Source organism: Meleagris gallopavo, chromosome 4 (genome assembly GCF_905368555.1).
Source record: "Meleagris gallopavo chromosome 4, MGAL_WU_HG_1.1, whole genome shotgun sequence".
Lineage (NCBI taxonomy): Eukaryota > Metazoa > Chordata > Aves > Galliformes > Phasianidae > Meleagris > Meleagris gallopavo.
In genome coordinates, this window is record NC_139407.1 from 9,768,417 (window position 1) to 9,790,045 (window position 21,629).

Below are 21,629 nucleotides of genomic sequence, written 5' to 3' on the forward strand. Positions count from 1 at the left end.
CAAACTAATCTTTTTACTAATACACGCTATCATTCTTTCTGTTCATTTCATGTGTGTTTTGCACAGAAAAAAACCCCACATCATACACACATTATATTCCTTTTTTTTTTCCTTAATCCCATCTCCACTGACAGAATTCTTGGTTTTCTCCATACACAGACATTTTTATATCCTCATTCTTTTCGCTACTCATTATTAGTTGTTGTGTTTTGTTTTTTTTTTTTAAACCACACATTTATTTTCCTCAAATTTTACTTCATGGTCATTTAAAATTGAATCCCACAGTGATTATTTTTTTGGAATCCAAGCCCCTTGGCAGGACTAACTCACCTGATTTCTGTCCCTGGCATTTGCGTAGCGGAATCGCTGGATGTAATAGAAGACCAGCCATGCCAGCGAGATGATCATCAGCACAATGAAGGAGATGGAGACAAACACCACGGAGGTCCGGCTGACGTACTTCTGCAGGTTTCGTGTCCCAATTGTTATATACATCATCACAGTGATGTTCCTCTCCAGGAGGCTCACTATCTCTTTTCCTTTGGGTTCAGGAATCATTATTGCTACAACATCATCTAGGCCTGTCAAAGAGAAGAGAGAAAAGAAACTTTCATTAGAACAGCTGAATGCAAAGTGTGGTAAGGCAATAAAGCAAAAATAGTAACAAAAAGCTCCTCTTTCTCCTTCTGATTTTCATCAGGAGGTAAGCTGGATGGATGCGGTGAAGTTTTCAACCAGAACCAGTTACACAGTTTGTTCCTATAAAGCTGATCTGTGAGATACATAAAACACGTTTCATGGTTTGACAAACACAGACATCCAATTCTGCTGAGGCTTATCTAGCAGAATTGTGCTGTAACCACCACAGAAAGAGAGATGTGTTGGAGCTAGCGTAATTCCCTCTGCACAGCCACAAAGCCCCTCCAAGTTTCCACTAATACCAGAAGTGCTTCCACTCACCGATTCCCACAGGGCTGCAGTTGTTCTTCTTGCTCCAGGCCAGGGATGGGAGGGAGCTGCAGGGACAACAGGATTTCCACACAGAACCGCCCTGTGCCACCAAGGCACTCTACAGCCTGAGCCCACCCAGGTGTTTAGGAGCCATACTGAGAGTCAGCAGCACCATTTTATTTCCTAAAAAATGTTACTGCAGGCCAGCTCAGCCCCTGACATAGTTTACAGCACACCTCACAAGGGCATGTGTCAGCACAACCAGTGTAGCAAAGGGGCTTCCATTACTAGGATGGTGTACCGTCTTCCTGCTATCCTGTCAGCCCATCTGAAGCCACAGCTCTATGGAATTAGGCCCTTTCATGACTCTGCATCATTTTTCCTTTATGCGCAGTGCTGGTTTTGTTTTATTTGTGTTACATGCTGCTGAAACTGTTTTCTTTTCTTTTATATGCCCTACATACACAACAAATAAAAAACTGAAATTGTCTGGGATGAGGCGGCTTGTTAGATGCCTCTTCTAGCTCTGTGGATAAAAAGAACTCCTTTATGGTTAATATTAGGCATATTGTTCTTTCCCTTCATAAAACAAATGTATACAATTTTTACAGCTGAGCTATATTTTGCAATGGTCAAATCCGGCATTATACCAAATAGCTAAGTACCAACAAGATGTACTTGAACACAGAAACATGCCAGATACAATAACATCTACATCGACCATGAACTGGAATTTAGAGGGGAAGGTACAAACTTGAAAGGAAGGGTTGAAGTCAGAGAAATGAAGTGGAGGTGAGTGCTTTGGCATTTCAGCTGAAATCCCAGGAGATCAGCTGGCATGCTGTAAACTCCACTGTTTTCTGTATTTTGACTGTGGAAGGAAGGAAGACAAAAAGCCACCTACCGCGGGACGTTCATAGACATGGGAAAAGATTGCCTACCAAAGCAGCAACCTGCAACCTCACAAACAGCCACAAAGTACCCACAGCAAAAAATAAAAATAAAAAATCCCACAGCTGAAAAAACTGAAATTAATTTCATCAATTTCTCTCAAAAGCCACCATTCTGACCTCCTTGCTTGTCCAAACAGCCATCTAACATCATCTGCACTGTGATGCAGGATGTGGTGTGGAAGACATTATCTGAAAGTCCATGCTAATGGGAGGAACAGACGCAAATATTTTCAGTAAGAAAATACAGGTAGCATCTTAACTGTTAAGATTATCCTTAACCTAAAATGTCTCTTAAAACATGCTTTAACATCTTTACCATGTCTAATGCATCTGAACAGTGCTCAGTGTATTTCTGGAGAAATATATATAATGGACAATGGTTATACATGACACACTGCACATTAAGAATCACATTCAACTAATAATGGGATTAATATACCTATAATAACAGGGATTTCACAGTAATGTCCTACCTTCTTTCTTTAATTTCAAAGACAGACAAAAATTCTGATCTCCTGGATAAATCTCACCTCATTCCTGCTCTTCAGCACCTGCCCTTTCTGATCAAAGTACACCTTTCAGTCTTGGATTCGCAATGGAAGCATCATGAAGTGATGTTCCATTGGTAAGAGTGGAACCACACGCATACCTTCTCTTTCTCGTCCTTCCATCTCATTGCTAGGATGATCTACTGCCACCTCTGGCCTACGGCCTTTCACGATACTTTACAATACAAGATACTAACTATGTATTGCCACGGACGTATGCTAAACAAAATTGAAATGCAAAGTCAGAAGACAGCTATTTGCAAGAGACAGGCAGCTGCTTTTATTTATTCAAACTATATATTCAAATTGTAAGCTACCTGGTTATTTTCTTGGAAAACATTACAGTTGGTAATGCAGCATTCTTGGAAAAAAACAACAACAACAACAAAACATATCAGCAACAAATAATAAGCAGGAAGATTCTTTTTAGCACTTCATGATAATTCCTCCAAGGCCTTATAGAAAGGGCTAATTGGTCAATCAAGCTATTAATTTTTAATCTCAAATACAAATAATATTGGGAAAAAACAATAATTACCAAGTGTTTATTTTCCTTTCCTCCCACACATCACAACATGATCAGTGTTTCAGTATCTAGTGGCATGTGGGAAGCTCATATATATATAGGAAAACTATACATATTCTAGAAGAGAAATAATGTAAGGAGCCATCAATCATAGAGATGATTTCTATGCTCAAGTACACATTTGTTCAACAGACTTCAGAAAAAGAAAAACTATCTGGTAATATGTACTGATGCTTCTCTTGTGAGTTAGATGCTAACAATGCCTTTCATTACATCCACAATGGCAACTGCACTTTGTGGCACTCTTGTTACCTAACACATTTCTTTTCTTTTTCTGGCCAAGATTAATGCAGACTTTGACATGATTTTTTAAATAGCTGTCAGGATGAATCAGAGATTCATAAATCAGAGGTATTCAGGCTGCAGTGAATGGATTTTCTTCCTCTTCAGCTTAGGAAACACTTAACATATCGGTGTTCTCTCCTTATATGCCAATAACAAAAAGCAAGCAAGGTAGAACACGAACGCAGGCATTCGTGATGTTTAAACTCCCTTCAGTTTGCTGAAGCATATTCTCCTCACCAAGTATTTCTGAGCGGAGAACACATGCTGCTGATCCACAGGCAGCGATTCAGCTTCTGTGCTCTGCATTCCCTGCTATTATGTAGCTCTGCCAACAGGGCCAAGCTTTGCTGGCTCCAGAGGGGCAATACTGCTACACTCTGTACAGGCTCAGCTTGGCTCCTAGTCACAGGGTAACCCTGTGGCTAATCCATCAGCGGCAGAACAGTCCAACCAAGCCGCGTCTGCTTTGTTCACTTAAAAAGAGTTGTTCTGGAAATAATTCTGAATCACCCAGGCACTGTTCCATCCTGCATGGGTCATCCTGAACTCTCCCTCACCCCAGCCTGCAGGAAAAGGAGTTACATTTTGCCACTGTCCAAGGACAGGAAGAAGGTGGATGTAAAGAGCCTGCAGTGAGCACCAGCTCTCCTCTGCCTCCTGCATGAGGTGATGCTCAGCAAAGCAGCAATAACGTCAGAGAATATTTTCAATGGTGAGATGCGCACTAAAGAAAAATACCTGGGAGAGTCTCTCCAAGCCTTCCTCCTTCCCACAGCACTTGGCTGTGAAGTACATGGCTTTTGTAGCCCTTTCAACTCAATAAATGAAGAGATTTTATGAGCAGAAGATGTATGTAACATTTTCCACCTTGGAAACAGGCTTTGGCGACAACCCTATGACGTTTCTCGATTCTGCTTTGGGAGCTGTGGAATGATATCAAAAATGGTCCTCTGGTCTCTTAATTAACAAGCAGGGCCAGCAGTGGGGGGCTGCTTCTTTACTGCTTTGTCAGTTTCTGATTGAGGTATGTTTCTGATACATCTTAGAAGATTTACTTCTTTACTCTTAGCAACTGCAGAAGTCGGAGAAATAATTAACTGAATTACTTGAATAGAATTCTAGTTTGGGAGGTAGATAGCTCTTCTCCAATATGTCCTAGCAAAATGTCAATACGGATTTCTCTTAAGTTGTCCATCAAAATCAGCTACTAAAGTATTTCCCTCCACAGATTCTGTAACAGAAAACTCAGATATAATTTTAGAGTTCAGAAATTGCCTTAGTGCAACATCACTCATAACCTGGTCTGTGTTGGGAGTCCAGGAACAGACGCCCCACAGGATGGTGCAAGAGCCGAAGCAACTCTTCCTTTGCACCTTCAAGAAACAGTTTCATTATTAGGAATCTATTTCAGTAACTACCACCTATTATGAAGCAGCGAGATAAATGCAGATCTAAACAATTTGACAGCCTGCAAGCGCCCAGCTCAGACCACAGCGTTTTGGAATCCCCACGCAGCAAGAGCCAATTCAAAAGTTGTGCTTCCAACAAGCTCAGCAGCCTGGGTCTGCACAAGCACTGGCTGTGCTGCCACTCATGTGGCTGCTCTCCTGTTACACCCCTGCTGCTGCCGCCTGCATCTGTGCGAATGGATTTTACAGTGCAATCCAGATTAGGTATTTAAAGCAAATTTGGAGCAAAGCATGGACTTTAGGATAGCATTGTTTTTTTCTCTCTTTAGAACAGTAGCTCAGTGGGAAGTATCAAAGAGGAAGAAAAGGAATTCACGCTGATGGTGCCATACTTGTGATTGACTAAGATTGTCTAACCAAGACTGGTGTGCTGGGCTATTCAGAAGATAGGACCTTTTGCTACAAACTTTGTTCTCTTTGAAAATACTACTGCTTACTATCCTGTTTGGTTCCTTTACAATTAAATTACGTGGGAAATAGTATATATGTTAATCGGATGGTATTTCAACTGAATGTTAATGCTGTATAAGTTGTTCTAATATTTCACAATTGCAGCAAGAGTAACATCTTAAATGTTGACAGCTGATGAGAGCTGGATTTTAGTTCTGTTCTTTATGAAAGAATTACAAATCGACCAGCATATCAGCTTATCTCTGTTTTCCTTTCCCTTTATTAATTAGCACAGGCTTAAATTACATTTTTTCGAGCTCAAAAATTACTTTGGGAAATCAAAGCAATATTTTAGGCAAACTTATTTCTGAGTTTCAACTATTTCAGAAAAGTAGCAATGTAAATATCACTTAAACTAAGTCTTGGAATTTTATATACGCCAACTGTGAAGAATTATCTGATTAAAAAACATAATACCCTGCAGGAACTCTCCTTTTTGGGGTATTTGCAGCACTGGTCTCAAATTGAAGCGTCAGTAAATGAGACTAGAGGCAAAAATTGGCAAAGAGCAACATATAGTAAGTAACAGTAATACACAGTTGATATATATCTTAGGTGAAATGACCACAGATTGGGATCTATAATCTCTTGCATACAACTATCTTGGTGCCAGAGGACTTTTCTAGTCCACCAATTTCTGATGAGGTTTCATAACAGATATAGGCAAATATAGGTACTTCAAGGTTATTCAGTAAGGTTTTCCTCACCAAAAACTCTTAAAGAAAAAAGTCATCTAGCCATCTCTGAATAAAATGGAAAGGACCTCACGTGAAAAAAAAACAAGAGGTTAAGTGCAGGACTTTTGTGCTGCAAAACAGAAAGCTACCAAATAACAGAGATAGCCAGGAACCACCAATCACTACAAGGTGGGAAAGCAGGACTCAACATTCACCCTGCTTATATTATTTTCCCATTTTAATTTTTTTATTATTAATTTTAATTAATTAAAATTCCCATATTAATTCCCCAGGTACTGTTTTTGTTGCACTGGTTTTCTATGTATTTATTTCACCAAACGGTGGACCACAGGTTAGACAGACCTTTGGTCTTAAACGGCAGACTCGCTTTCATGTTAACTGGGTATTGATATTTGCATCTGCTCAGGACAGAAATAAAATTAAGACAGGTCTTGACAGCAAAACTACAGGGGCAAAGTCAGAGGTCTGATGAAGCCAAGAGGCCTCTCCACACTGCAGTGAGGAAGGCACACCTGTTTCTATGGCCTACAATAGACAAGAGAAGGGCTTGGGCTGAGATAGTTGGTGCCTCTTGCTTCCCAAAGCCCAGTTAGGATCAGAGCCAGGGGAAAGGGTGTATTCTAGGTGCAGAGGCTCTCACCTGGCAGTGAGGGCAGGCTACAGAGCAGGATAGGATGTGTGAAACTTCACCCATTACTTGCTGCCTGCCAGGAAAGGAGGGCAGGAGCATAGCCCTCTGTCCTCACTGCTGCTACAGCGCAGAGCCAAGCCCATCCTAGAGAGCACAGCCAGAGGAGAAAAACACACAGGGGAAGGCCAGAAACAAGGACAGTGTGGCAGCACATAACTCCATCTCGATGGATGGCAGGGTGCATAGGCATGTGAGTTTTCATAGAATGCTCTTTTTTCCTTATTATTCCAGAGCCTTTGCTTTACGGTGACGTGGGTTTTTTCATCACCTCCCATCCCCATTTCCACTTTGCTTTCCTATATCTCTGTTTACAAGCAGAGTGATATTTTCTTCAACTTACCCTCTGCTTTATTTCCCCCTTCTTCTTGGCACTGCTAAGGCCCTCCTTGGTCCCTTGCCCATCTTCCAAAACACTGAGCTGTAAATCAGGTCTCCTTAAAAGGCAAGTGCAGCGTCTCCTGGAAAGAGGAGTGACACCTTTTCCCTCCAGCCATTCCTTTTCCGTATTACAAAAGAAGGAAACTCTTTCACGCAAACACTTCTTTTTTTTTTTTTTTCCTCAGACAATCCTACTGTCACAAATCATTTCTCTCTGCAGAAGTACAAATATCTAATAGGACAGTTAAAGAAAAAACCCCACTGATGTTAATGACTGGCTGCAGTATTTAAATAACTGATACTGAAGTTTTCTCTTTGGTCCTGAGGTGAACAACAATAACCTCCAGCTGAGATATTCTCGGTTCATTTCTGTTGATGCTGAAACCAGGAGAGGCAAGATGCTTCTGGCTGTGATCTTCTCAGCAAAAAGCAGTCTCGGCCACTTTTTATTACTGTTGAGGGAGAAAGAAATTTCTGTTCATGTTTTTGTAATCAGTTCTGATCTTGTCAAGGCTGTAAGAGCTCAGAATGTATTGACTTCCTCCAATTTTATGCAGAAACTGCAGCAAAGGAAAAAGAAGTAAACAGCTATAAAACTTACAAAATCCAGCTCGGCATGATAGCTGCATTCGTCCTGGGCTTGCTTCCCATAGTCTCAGCTCATCAGCCTGCTGAACTAACCAACACTAATGAATCAGCGTGTTGTTATTTATTCACATTTAATTACAGGAAAAAAAGGGTGGTTCTCTGAGAGGTTTCCCCAGACCCAAGCCCAAACCAAGGCACAAGCTTTGAGGCTTTTTTATCATAGCCAAGGAAGTGCTTAACTATAATCCCTAATCATTTGTTCTGAAGACATCTCTAGAAATCTCCTTTGTTATCTAAACAATATTTGATGACACGTGCCACTTGCTGTAAGTTCTCTGTTCTTGAACCTGCTTGCAATGCTTTGCATTTTTTTCACGTACAAGGTGACCAGAGAGAATCCTTCAGGCAGGTCTTACAGCTAGGATCAGTTTAGGCTCCAACTCATAGCAAAACATGCCAAAGCGATAACCTTTTCGGGGCTGGGGCAACACACACCCACTACCTAAGCAGAAGCCGCCTCGCTATCTTCAGTGGAATTATGCCAAAAGAAACTATGTCTTAAATAGCATCTGAAGTAGCTGCGATAGAGTGCAGTCCAAACACAAGCCAGTTCCAGTGCCTGGCGCTGCTAGAGCAGTATAAACATATTTTCATTTACAAATGGGGAAGCTCAAGCGAACGTGTTGAATGACTTTACAAAGGGTCACTGAAGATAAGTGCACGGCATCTAAATCCCAGCCCTCTGTGAAGGAAAGATGAATCAGCAGAATGGCTGGGGCTGCTCGCATTCTCCCAGGGCTCAGCACAGCCCTGTGCCTGCCCCAGCTACCCTCTCCTCCTGGCAGATCGTCCTGCATAAGGACGCGCACACAGCTTGTCACAGCACCTTGCATTAAGCCCTCCTCCCTTCAAACTACAGATTCTTTCTCGGGTACGTCTGTACCTGGGGTAATTGGGATGTTTGCACTGAATGGAAGAGAAAAATGAGGTCAGTAGGTAATACTGAAACGATGTGGGGAGGTTTGCAGTGCCTCCCACAACGTATTACCCAGGGATGTGCCAGCAGCCAGGAGTAGTGAAAGCCAACACAAAGCACAACTTCCAGCTGCAAATGCACAGTCAGCCCACAGCCAGCTGCAGTACACACCTGGAATTCCTCCTTGCAAACTTTAGCCCCATGCCTTGACAAGACCCGAACACATCTGAAACACAGGTACACAAAGAGCTGTGGAGTAATCAGAGATAAAAACAGGGGAAGCAAATAAACGGTGCTGGAAGTAACAGGAGCTGCTGTTTGCATAATTGATTAACCTATATGGAATTATGTCCTGCTAATAGAGTTTGTGTTTTGTAAAGTTTGCGAGCAAAGAGCATTGAAAACACATAGGAAATTGGGAAATAACCATGAGACTATACACAGAAAACAAATATAGTCATTACCATGCAGATTAATCAACAGCTTTTCATCTACATTTAGAGACAGAAGCAGTGAGTTTTTGGTGTTGCAACAACTCCTGCTTGTTTACTCATGAAATCAGAGAAGATGTTAAAAAAAAATACTAGTGCCATATGCAAAATAAATAGCATTCAAATGTGGTGAGTAAAATGTTATTAGGAATTTTCCAAAGAATGAAAATGAGGAAAAGAGAAAGAAAGGGAGAGAGAAACGGGGAGAAACATGTAAGAAATCTCATTTCAGCTGAAGCCCCCTCGTTCTAAAACCATGTTTCAAGCACTTCTAGCACAGCTGGAAATATCTTTCAAGATCATGAGGTTTCATCTGCAATTCGAGCTGATAACTGTTAATTACAGAAATTAGATGGGGACCAGAAGAGGTTTTTTTAATCACTGGTTCTCATCACTGGTCCTACGTCTGGGACAGCATCAATTCCTAGCAGAAGTCCAGGCACCTCAAAGGCTCCCAGGGTCTTGCAGGCCCCTGATACCCTCTTCACCTCTCACTGCAGTATCTGGGTGCAGCTGATTAAACCAGAGCTCTGGCTGAAGGTCGTCCTCTTTGGCATCCAAATTAGCAAGCAGGGACAGCTCAAGAGTGCTGTAGCTTTTCCATGACCTTCTCAGCCTGATTTTCACACTGAACCAAGGACCAGGCATTGTGGCCTGGAGAAAAGGTGATATAGCAACATTGCTGGTGGGAGAGGGGCAACTATGCACATCCTCCACTTGCACCATCAATCTGCCACTTAGAGTAGCTTTACAGGACACCTGATTTTCTCCAGAAAAGTGACAACTTCCCAAAAGAGGCCCTCAGACTCCTTTGCCTACTAATCCAACACAGAAAATCCCCAAACTGAATGATTCAGTGTGCTTTTGAGCAATGCTGTTGGGTTTGTTCCAGCGCAAGTGAGCTCTAATCAGCTGGGTGAGAAGCAGGTTCAGAGCAGCAATCCTGAAACTCTGCGGAATTGCTACAGGGGATTTCCTCTTTCTTATCTCATAGAAAACTTGGGCAGAAGTGTGAAAGCATCCGTTACCTGTATTGCTCCGTGCTGGGGGGATGGGAGTAGAAATGACTGACAGGAACAGTGAAAGGAAGCATAGCGCAAGAAAGAAAGCGGTGGAGATCAACAGCAAATGTGAAACAAAAGGATAAACAAACCTAATCTCGGGCAAAGGGCCAGGAACACTTGGGCAAAGTGAAATGAGAAATAAGCTAAATCTGAGGGGAAGTACTGTCGACACACTGTCAAAGCCTCCAGAAATTGCTGTACATCCCTCAGCGTCACTGGATTTTTATGGGAGTTTTGTAGACCTCTATGATAGGAGCCCTTAGTCATCTCTTCGAGTCCTGTCTTGCTCAATCATTCTTCATACCTTTGAACATACTTTTCCATATAGGGGATGGATAGGTTTGATTAACAGTGGCATGTTTGCCAGCACTTTTTCTAGTTGCTGCCATCTTAAAGAAAAAGACTGAAGAAAAGGTCTTCAGTCATTATGCTCACTGTAAGTCCCAGCCACAAGCTTGAGCCTTCATCTTTGTCACCTCACGTTAGCTTCACAGGGATGATCAATGCCACAAGTCTTTTTACCTCCCACAAAAGCAGCAGTCTAACTTTCATGTAGAATTAGCTTTTGTTCATTCTTAATCAGTGATAACAAATCATTCAGAAAGCTACGAAGAATTGCTGAAGTCTCCTCAGTTCACGTAACCTGTCCCTGTACTTCTTTCCAACTCTTGGAGAAAGATGCACTCCTGGGGGCCCAGCAAGAGCCACACATCTGACCTGCAGAGTGTCCTTTTTTGAGAGCAAGTTGAGGGAAGCAGGACAGGCAGGGCCCCTGGAGCCATCTCCTGCACATTAATAAAGGCAAACCTCCCTACCTATGCTGTGCTCTGTTGAATCTTAGCAGTTCACTGTGCTGCTGTGGCCTTAGACACTTTCCAGCTCACCAGCTACACCGCTGAAATGGCAACTGGTGTATTTTTTTTAATTCTCCCATCAGATCTGAAGATCTGACAGCGGGTGAAAAACCCCTCAGAGAGTTATTTCAGTTTTACCATGTGGGAAGATCCTGCATTGATGCCATGAGTGGCACCATCACTAGAGACTGACTAGGTTAAATTGGAATGAAACTGGAGGTGGGAACTTAGTACCAAGTGCAGAAGGACTTCACAAGTGCCAGCTGCAAGTCCCCCATGTCAGCAGATGCCAGCAGCATGTCTTCCAGGTCTGTAGACAATGGGAAAGAAATCACCTTGGTGTACTGAATGGCGCTGAGCAGAGGAAGGAAAGGAGGAGAAATGTGCAAGGCTATGTCAGCTGCCTCCTCCAACATGTCATTCAACCCAACCACTGGACTCACCCAGTTACATGTGTAACCTCTGGCTGTTTATGAGCTGTAAAAAAACCAACAAAAACAAAAAACCAACAAAAAACAAATGTCTGCAAATTCTGGAGTTAAGCAAACACCTCAAAATAGAGAGGGATGTGTCTTATTTTGCTTTACATCAGATATAAACAAGGACAATAAAGCCTGTCTTGTTTTTGCTGAAGAGGTCTTGTTTGCTCAAGAACTTTGTGAAGGAAACCTTCCATCCTGAGGAAGCAGCAGGACTGCATAATCTTTGAGCTGTCCTCTTCAGGTGCAAGAGTTAAAGGACACTTACAACAAGGGAACTGTTTCATAAACTGAAATCAGAAAGATCAAACTAATGAAAATAAGACAAAAATCATGGAAAAATGCATTATTCAGCCTGAATGAAATTCATCTCTTTTCTCACAAAATCAATTTTTATCTCATTAGTCTCTCTAATACCATTAGTTTTGCATTTCTCCAGCTGTCCATACAATCTCTTAGGTAAACAACACTTAAAATGTCTAATGTAAAAAAGAAAAAAAAAAAAAGATAAATGTTAAGTCGTAGGCCTTTCCTGCATTATAACAGGCACAAGCTCAAACAAAATTGGATTTTGAATCAATAAAGTTAAATTCTCTGTGCTGGGGCAAAGCAGTTTAAAACCGTTTTTAAGAACATCAACTTCCAAGAATGCAAGAGTACAATAAAACTTCCAGAGACTCTTCACGGTTCAGGGAGAAGGTCTGGCAAGTGAGAACTTCGATTTTTAACTATGATATTGGGGTTTCTAAAGGCATAATTCTGGTAAGAGGTTGGGTTTATGCAACAAAAAAAGAATAACAGAAATAGAGATCTAACTGAGAACTGAAGCAAAATTCAGAACAAGTCACCCAGAACTACTGGTGGCAAGGGGGTTACATGCTTCAACGAATTCCTGGATATATATATGTATATATTTACTTTGTTGTTGTTGTTTGGTTGGTTGTTTTTTTCCAACCCAACTAAGCCATATTGGTGTTGTTAATAATCTCCTGATTGATTCAGCTGCCAGCTCTGTAGTTTGACCTAGGGCTGATTTAACCATGTCTGATGTCTAACTTAACAACCAGCCTGAGCCCTGCCCCTCACAGCAGAACATCTGGCAGCTGCCGAATTCTCCATGTGCCACTGCATATGCCAAGCTCTCTCTATGCCAGTCTTCAGTTACACACTGGTGAGTCTTCAGCTGAGCTGTCTAGTGCCAGAGATTTGTTTTTCTGCATTTGACTCTGTCTAGAAATGATTGTCTGATTCCACCAAAAGGTGGGATGTTATTCCCCGGAGCAGTAACACCGTAGTCTTCTCCAGCAGCTGCAATGCAGTAGGTAAGTATCATCAGCTTAGAGAGGGGCAACTTGTCTAAGTCACAGAGAAACTCAATAGCAGAGCTGGATCCGCAGCTCCGCTTTCCCTGCTCACCCATTCAGGTCTGCGAGCTCCCTGTCTGGTTTCAGTAAAGCACAGTTCCCTATGCAGCCCTGCTAATGACTCGCGCTGCAAAATAAGGAACATTTTCTGATACATTAGTTCTTGCACTTAGTGTAACTCCCCAAACATACCTAGTAATGTTCCTGAGGATAACCCAGCCCAACCACAAACCACAATACAGCCTGTTTCTCATACGAAACAGCACAGCAAAGCAGACTGGCTGCAGAGGAAAGCTGCCATAACTCACCTGGGCCTGGGCCCCCGAGGCACTGCACAGAACCTGCACTTTCCTACAAGCAACGTGGTGCTTCGAGGAACCAGGAGCCAGGCTATGCAAACCAACAGAAGAAGGGGAAAAAAAGGAAAAAGAAAGAAAAAGAGACTCAAATCTGGGCAGCAGTTAGTCTGACTGGACAGCCAACCAAACGAAAAAGCACCACACTGGGACAGAGTTCAAGGGTAGCCTTATGGCAAAAAAGTATGAGCTTAGGATTTGTAAACAGGAAATAGTGAGCAGAAGCAGAGGCACTGAAAGTAAAATCAGAGTAACGCAACTGTTTACAGCTGCAGAGAAAGCGTCTCAGGGAGGCCCAAAACATATGCAGATCTCTGTTTGTTGAAAACAGGACCAGAAGAGGACTTGATGGTATTTATGCACGAACATATCTCTATATATGTACACGTCCCAGGAAAATAATGGCTAGTAACAGAGGCTCTGTCAATCTGGAAAAAAGGGTATAGTAGAACCAACAGCTGGAATCCTATGGTAAATTTTTCAAATCATAAATAAATAAAAATTTAACTGTGAGTGTGAGTAAACAGGGGGGAATGGATTTATTTATTTACTGAGCATGTCCTTTGGGATAAACTACATATTCAGCTAGCATAGGAAAAATTCACTGAAAGAGATAAGATTAAAAAAACCTAAACATTCCTTTGTGGTTTTTCAAATGCGCACTCCAGCTTCATAAAATCATAGAATCACAGAATGGCTCGGGTTGGAAAGGACCCCAAAGATCATCAAGTTCCAACCCCCCTGCCACAAGCAGGGCCACCACTTCTAAGAAGCCTGAAAACCTCAGGGTGGTAAACTTAACAGGTTTAATTTCAAACATATCCAGCTATCATAAGGACAAAGTTTGACAAAATATGAACGTTACTGAATTTCTTTCCACGTGGACAAGTGTCCAGTTAACTCTTCAGCAAGGATTTGCATTCAGTTGCCAGTATCTGCCATTAGAACTGTAACCATCAGTGCTTTGGGGCTTATAGCAATCCAAGTGCTGAAATGAGGCTGTTAGATGGGAAGTTCAAGATCACCAGACATTGCCATTCATGCACAGCAGTCTCACTACAGAATTTCTTCATAGAGCTGGGCTTCCTTGGCTCTGAGAACAAGACCGGAGAGATACTACAAGCAGCACACTACAAAACGTACCATCTTTCATATGGAGATGTTCCAGCTCCAGCACAGAGCAGAAATCCTGAGTCAGAGCAAGAAACAAAACAAACAAAAACAGACGGAAAAGAGGAAAATCTCCAGAACTGAAATACAGCAGAAGTGTTTTTTCAGGCTTGAACTAGACCAGTGAACTGAGGAATAGTTGGCAGTGGTAACTAAACCTCCAGCTTGGCAAGATACACCTACCTTTAGCTAAAGCTACACATCAAGCTGGACGTGTTTCGAATATGCAGATCTTCTCACAGCAGAAAAAAAATAAAAAATAATAAAAAAACCTGTCCTTAATAGCATGTAAAAAGTCCGAGTGTCTTGGAAAAAAATATTTATGCTTCTATAGAGGCCGAATGTTTCTCTCCTGATCTCAGGTGGAGGAAGTTGCAGGAACGCTTTCTAATGCAACACAGAGAGAAACAACTATGCTTTAGAAACTTATGCTTATCAAATTTATGGAGCTTGGATATACAGCTTCGTTTAAAAATCTTTATAATGCACACCTTGCAGTGACAGCAATATGAACATCTCAAAAGCATACTTGTAATATGTGGAAAGCAAATGCCTTATAAACCTTATCTTCCCACTTTAAAACCAAGCAGGGAAAGTATGTATTACCATTCAGAAGTCATTAACCTTTTCTTCGTAAATCCAGTTCTTCACAATGAAATCAAAGTTAAATCTTCCACTGGTTTATAATGATGCAGGATCAGAGCCTTAGTATGTAAAGCTAATTGTGTCAGGTCTACTGAATGAAAGAAAAACCATGCCACTACTGAAAAAAGCAGGGTATTTTTATTTATACACTGCCTTTTAGACAACAGGCTTTAAGACAGTGGCTTACAAGACTTATTTTCCTAGCACAGGATATGAGCAGTTCCTATCGATTATGTATGGAAGTTACAGACATCCTGGAGAAAGGGAACAGGGCCCCAAATGTCCTGGCAGGTGTAAGAGAAAGCTTTTTCTTAATGTGCTACAGCATTTCTAGCATTTTACAGCTTGTCATTTTCAGCAAAGTAGAACTTCAGTCTTCATGAAGTGCCATTTTAAAGGAGCAGCCAGAGGCACTGCCAGGTATATGCCCTGGCTAAAACAACTCCATAAGCTCATTTCAGGCATGTTATTCCCTTAGGGTTACTTAAAAGAAATTCTAATTATTGAAAAACAGTTCCTCTTATAGACAAAGATATTCCTCTTCTGCTCAGCGGATCCTTTTTCCACTGTCAAAAGCACGTAGGCATGATGAGAAGGAAAAGGTTATAGCTCTGATGTGCTTTTCAGATATCACACCTCTATTTTTCTCCACAGATGCCATTATTTTTATGTCACCGTTAACAAATCCTATAGAGATGTATGTTTTGTAATTGAATGATACAGAGAAATTAATCTTCCTTATTCTTACATGCAGTACTTCGTAGCCTTTCAAGTACTGTCACTGGAAATGCAGACTTAGGAAAATGTACAGTTCAAATCAAGTTGAGAGAGGTATCTGAGCACATTACAATGGCCGTGCAGGATATAGACAGCTGCATATTTCTGCTTATATATGTTACATATGGCACGGAAAATCTTGTGTTTCTTAACAGTGCTACTTATAACACTAGGGTAGTTAACAGTAATCTCCTTCGGTGAAAATACCAGCCAATGGTTTTATTTCGGGCAGTCTTTTTGCCAACAGTTTTAGTGTATTTCTCCTGGCATTACATTTATTCACCTATGTTCTTAAGACACTTTCTACAGAAAGGTTGAAAACAAAATAAAGAAATAAAGCAGCATTACCCGCTCCGCAGGCAGTTGTTGTGTTCTCCCTATCTACTTTCCAGGGAGCAGTCTGGTTTCAAGAGAAGAGCTACCATCACACAGATGGAAGGCCTACATCTCATGTCATACCTGAAAAGACCTAGGGTTCTCAAAGAACATAGACCTTTTGTCTGTACTTGACCTAAACCAAAGCTTTGCAGTAATCCTCTAGCAAAAAATTCAGCATTATTCTGGCACTGAATGTAGAAGGCTCAAAAATAGGGGCCTGGGACTTTTGACATGCACAACATGAATGCAAAGCAGGCAGAACTGATGGTAACCTGGATGCAAGCAAAGACAAATACAGCAGAAGACATGGAGCATGCAGTTTTCTTCCACCAAAGCTGCACCTGCATCATGTGCTCACAGAAAGGGAAAACTATTTCCTGAGAGACCATGATAGCAAAGGATGGTAATTCTGAGAATACAGTGATGTAAAACTGGCTGTAGTATGTATGCATTTAATAATAATGCAGCTGTCTTCATGCTTGAGAGTTTAAATCTCTTTGTCACAAGACATGAACACTGTTACAGGATTTCTGATTCTGCTCTGCTCACGTTCAGGATGGTTTTAAAGCAGCGCATCAGTTACCTAATTCTTATCAGTGTTTTGGAGCTCTTAGTATTTAGAGCAGTACCTCACAGTCACACTTGCTTATGTTAAAGTCAAGTTTGACTAAATCCCCCCTCACTTCTCTTTTTGTTTTTGGGCACCCAGTCTTGAAGCAATTCAAGGACAGCAATTCAACAAATTCAGCATTATTTATCAAATGAAGGAAGTTCAGAAATAAAAGAGGGAAATGCCAAAGCTTTAAAAGGAATTTAGTCAATAAGCAATGCTCTTTGCACAAAGCTACAATTCATACAAGAATTTCCCAAAGAGGATGAGTTTGACAGTCTCAGAGATTGGTATATTAACAGTCAACATGTATAGACAGATCTACTCCAAAACTACACTCCAAACATTAAAACCTGGACAGCCACTCCCAGAAGTTGGAATGGAAAGAAGAAAAAGACCTCAAATTCAATTAAAGTCTTCTAGAATTTTGATAATCAACCATTTAACATTGTTTTAACACAAGACTGAAATAATAAAGAAGTACATTGATAAAGAATTCAGATTTGTAAGCAAATTTTTCAGACTTCCTTTCTTTCCTGCTGATGGACAATTTTGTTGTATGTAGCACTGTCAGGTTACTAACAACTTAAGATGGAGGACCATGGATATGGAGCAATGGTTTCAGACAGTCATCACATTTGCAAACAAATGAAGCCAGCTCAGTAAGAGTCGTGCCTTTTGAACATTCTAGTGCATTGGGAGAAGCATTTAAGTCAGTACAGAAAGGGCACTGATGAGAAGAACACTCTTTAATAAAAAAAACAAACCAAAGTTTGCATTCTGTATGAGCAACAGTTACAGTCACTCATGCCTTAAAAATGTAGAGAGATGGCCTAAATGGCTTTTCGAGGTCCCTTTCAATGCTATTTTTACATGATTCTCAGTTACTGCATTGTCACACTTACAGGCATCATTGTAGTTCCTAAAAATATTCATATTCAGCTGGTGTGTACTTGCAAAAAAAAAAAAAAGATAAGAAAAGACAACTATAGCAACAATGCATTTCACCTGAAAACACCTTTTACAGATCAGTTGCTTGTGAGTTTTTATCTCAAAACCTGAATACGGCAGCTTAAATCTTAGACGAAGACAAGAAAAATTACTCTAAATGTTGGATGCCTCAGGATGGATGAATCCATCCCCAGAAACAGAAGTAAAGGCTGCTCAGCTGAGATCCTACTGAAATTAAGGAGTGTCTGATTTAAAACCTTATCATGGAATTAATCTCACCTCAGTTCATCTGATAACAAGCCAGCTATCACAATGTTCTTCTTGCAGCTTAAAAAGATGAAACGTTCACCCTCTGTAGGCACCTTGCTCTCTTCTTCAACAACAAATAGATCTCACCTGACTTGTTCAGATTAGTGGCTTTACCTTCAGATAAATTGGGGGGAAAAAAAAAAAAAAGGATTAATTCCCTCCAAAGCAATTCATACACTTTAAGAAGGCCAGGCTGGATAGAGCTTTGAGCAACCTGGTCTAGAGGGAGGTGTCCTTCCCTATAACAGGGGTGTTGGAACTAGGTGATCTACAAGGTCCCTTCCAACCCAAACCATTCTATGATTCTATGACCAACCAAAATCTGCAGGAGATGGAGGACCTTGATCTCCGCACACCAATTCTTAACCACAAAGCTGTTTATCAATTTACAGTAATTTGTAAAAAGTTGCTGAAAAAGCCCTCTGGAGAGAATGACCACCCTAGTCAGCAACACAATTTTTTTTGTTGTTGTTTTTACAAGGAATGAGAGAAAGACCAGAAGTGGAATATGTTTTTCTTCTTCTTTTTTTTTTGTTATCCTTCATCAGAGGTCATAGCAGAAGTGCATGTTTTTAAAGACAGGCTTTGTCAAGGATCCAGAAGGGAGGTCACTAGGCAATTATCTCAGTAAGATGTATTGACCTAGAGGTTTGAAATCTGTCAGTCCATTGTATTTTCATTCCGCATTCAGATTTCTTTCTAGGAGAACATACTGTGGGCAGCTTTTAAATCAGCTCTCCCACGTCAGGCAGATTAGTACAAAACAGAGCACAAAAAGACAAACAAAGCTGACTTCCAGCTAACCCCAGAGAAACTGGGAGGAAGAGTTATTCCAAAACATACAGAGTCCTGCTTCTGACTGGAAGCGGTGGCCTGTGCAAGTCAGTGACAGCTGCTATATAAACATTGATGGGGTGCTACCATAAATGCTACAGAGCAGAAGGACCCTTCAAAAAAAAAGAAAGCAGTTCATCTGCCACATTGCAAATCTACATCTAGTAGCTTTTGCAAGGTTGGTTATTCCAATTTGTGATCTACTGTGGGAAAAATAAAAAGTAATGCTTGGGCCAAATAATGCAAAGCAGCTTCCCTGGATCAATGATATTAGTTCAGATTAGCACTGGAGCTTTGATTGAATTGCAAAGCTTTCAGAGCTCATGGGAAGAATCAACTGAAATTCTCCCATCACTTTTATGTGGGAGTCCACAGTACTGATTGAAAATAAGCCACATGTTACCAAGTTGCATATAGGTGATGCCTCCTGCAGTTATTAATACATGATACTCAGCTGGAGTGCAGTGAGTTAAGATATTCAGTTCTGAAATTCTCATATCACTACTTCTGAGCAGAAAAGTGAATCCCATAAGATTTCCTAGGTTTGATAAAGTTTTCTTGTGTTTTAAGAACAGAGGGCTGATGTATTACTGCACTGAGATATTATCTATTCCCTTGTCTCATTTCTCACTCAAATGTACTTCAGCATTAAATCGTGTGTTCTTCACTTGGCTGTAGATATCTCTATGCAATAACAAGATACCTGGATTACAGCTAATGCTCCCCTTTTCAATTTCCTTGTTTATTAAACCCTCAATAGCTTATGTATGTTATGTGAACTGTTCCTGGGAGATTCGGTATTGAATTATGCATGATTCTTAACATCTTTAGTCCCTAACACAATGCTTTCTACATCTTGCAGTTGTTGCTTAATTCAGTACGTCCCCTAAAAGCAACTTGTTTACATTAGAAATGAACGTTTTTATATTTGCTGTCCTCTATTTTCTTCATTTTTTAAAGGAACAGTTGGAAAATTGAACTGCAGCTGTCGGAAGTCACCAGTCTAAGAAACCATTATATAAGCAAATAAGTATTTACATACTCATGACATAGAGATGATTAATCTTCAAAATAGCTCTGTTAGTGCACAGTATTAGCCAAACGCTCTGCTGGCAAAATCTTCCTGGCTTCTCTGAAATTACACAAGACCAATTTGAAGGAGCTGAACAAACACGACCCAAAAAAGGCAAAAATCTCAAACTGTAAGAACGAAGATTTTTGTAGTTCTCTATCTGGGGCCAAGATAGGCTGATAGTGGGCTTCAGAATGAAACAAAATTGCTGCCTGAACTGCACAAGCCAAGCAGGTGCTCTGTTTCTGTCAAATTTTCAGAGCAGCTCGCTGAATCAGAGGGCTGGAGTGAGAGACTGCATGGCATTGTGGAAGTCAGCTGTCCACACTGAACCCCTCACAATGCTGGATGCCAGCTCACAATGACTGACTTCAGTAATCAAAGAAGGGCAAAAAGGCTACACTTACATCAAGGCTAAGGGTTGGGGCAAGAGTAAAGAGCAGAGACAAGGGGAAAAAAAAGAAATAAAAGAAAAAATGCGAACTCAGGAAACAAAAAGAAGATCGAAGAATCTGGACTGCTGTAGATTCCAATGTCTGCCATTCCTTCGGAAAGATGGGGTGCTGGGGAGATGGAAGACCACCATCTTTGACAACAGACAGAGAAAGCTTGGTTGTGACCCTCCTAGCTATTTGCCATCCCCTCCAGAACCACAGCTGCTCTCAGTGTTTTGCGCTGCTGAGGCCCTTCAAAAGACCACTTGGCATTTCTCCATGTATTGCCTTCAGGAGCACCACAGTGACAAGCATCATGCAATTCACACACTCTCCATGGGCAGAAATACCTAGATACATGCAAGGTCGGTATATGAGACTGGCTGCTTCAAGGCTAAGTAAACACAGCATCCTCAAATAAAATACACGCACTATGGCCATGGGACTCCATATTGAGATTTCCCATTTTTCTGGCAAGATTGTCTAGTCCCTGGCTTATCCCCCTATAGTTATTATTTCAGCCCTGTCACTGCCGGCTGAAATCTCATCTCTGTGATGTCAGAAGACATTCTTCCAGCATTTAACTGAGAGACAAAAGTTAAACGCAGTTCTGAAAAAGGCAAGGTATAGTTTTAATGCTTATTGTCAGGCTCTGATTATCTCTCAGCTTCCCCATAGCGCTTGCTGCAACCTGCAAGACCTGCCTGTTGTTTTAATTTCATTAGGCTTTTACCTCCTGTCAGTTGCTATGTGTTAGCTAACATCATTTGTTTTCCCCTTATGAAGAGGCTTTCTGAAAGCTGAAGCTGCAGTCTGGATTCGCTCCCCACAAATATGCTGTGCTAATCTATTAATGCACTCGGGGTCTGCACCAGGGTGCCCTTGTGATGTGCTCTTCAGCTGCAGCAGTAATATGGCTAAGAGACAGCAAAGCCTCTGAGAAGCATGCATAAGGCACAGATTCACTCACTCTAATTAGACTTAGGTCTCCCCTGCTCCCCCTTTATATCATGAAATTAAAAGAAAACAACAGCTACAGGAGTTTTCAGTATTCAGACATTATATAAACGTCAAGCACCATATGAACTGCTACTCAGGAGTCATCAAGATCTACAGACCAATGGACTTAACTGAAAGAAAGCCAGTGCAATAAACATTGTCAAAACCAGACCTATTTTCACCTTTTCTCTAAGCTAGGATCAAATAGACTTGCTACATAGCTTCCAAATGCATGGATATATGCACTGAGAAACAGTAATCATTTATTG

At 41.1% G+C, this 21,629-nt stretch overlaps 1 protein-coding gene across 1 annotated transcript in view; it reads right to left on the bottom strand.

Annotated features, from left to right (window-relative positions):
• The window catches only part of RNF150 (ring finger protein 150), a 119,443-nt gene that overhangs the window by 51,337 nt on the left and 46,477 nt on the right, over nucleotides 1–21,629 (bottom strand). The window contains exon 2 of the mRNA XM_085222112.1: nucleotides 331–581. Coding sequence (XP_085078238.1) covers nucleotides 331–581 — 251 coding nt within the window. The remainder of the gene's footprint in view (nucleotides 1–330; nucleotides 582–21,629) is intronic.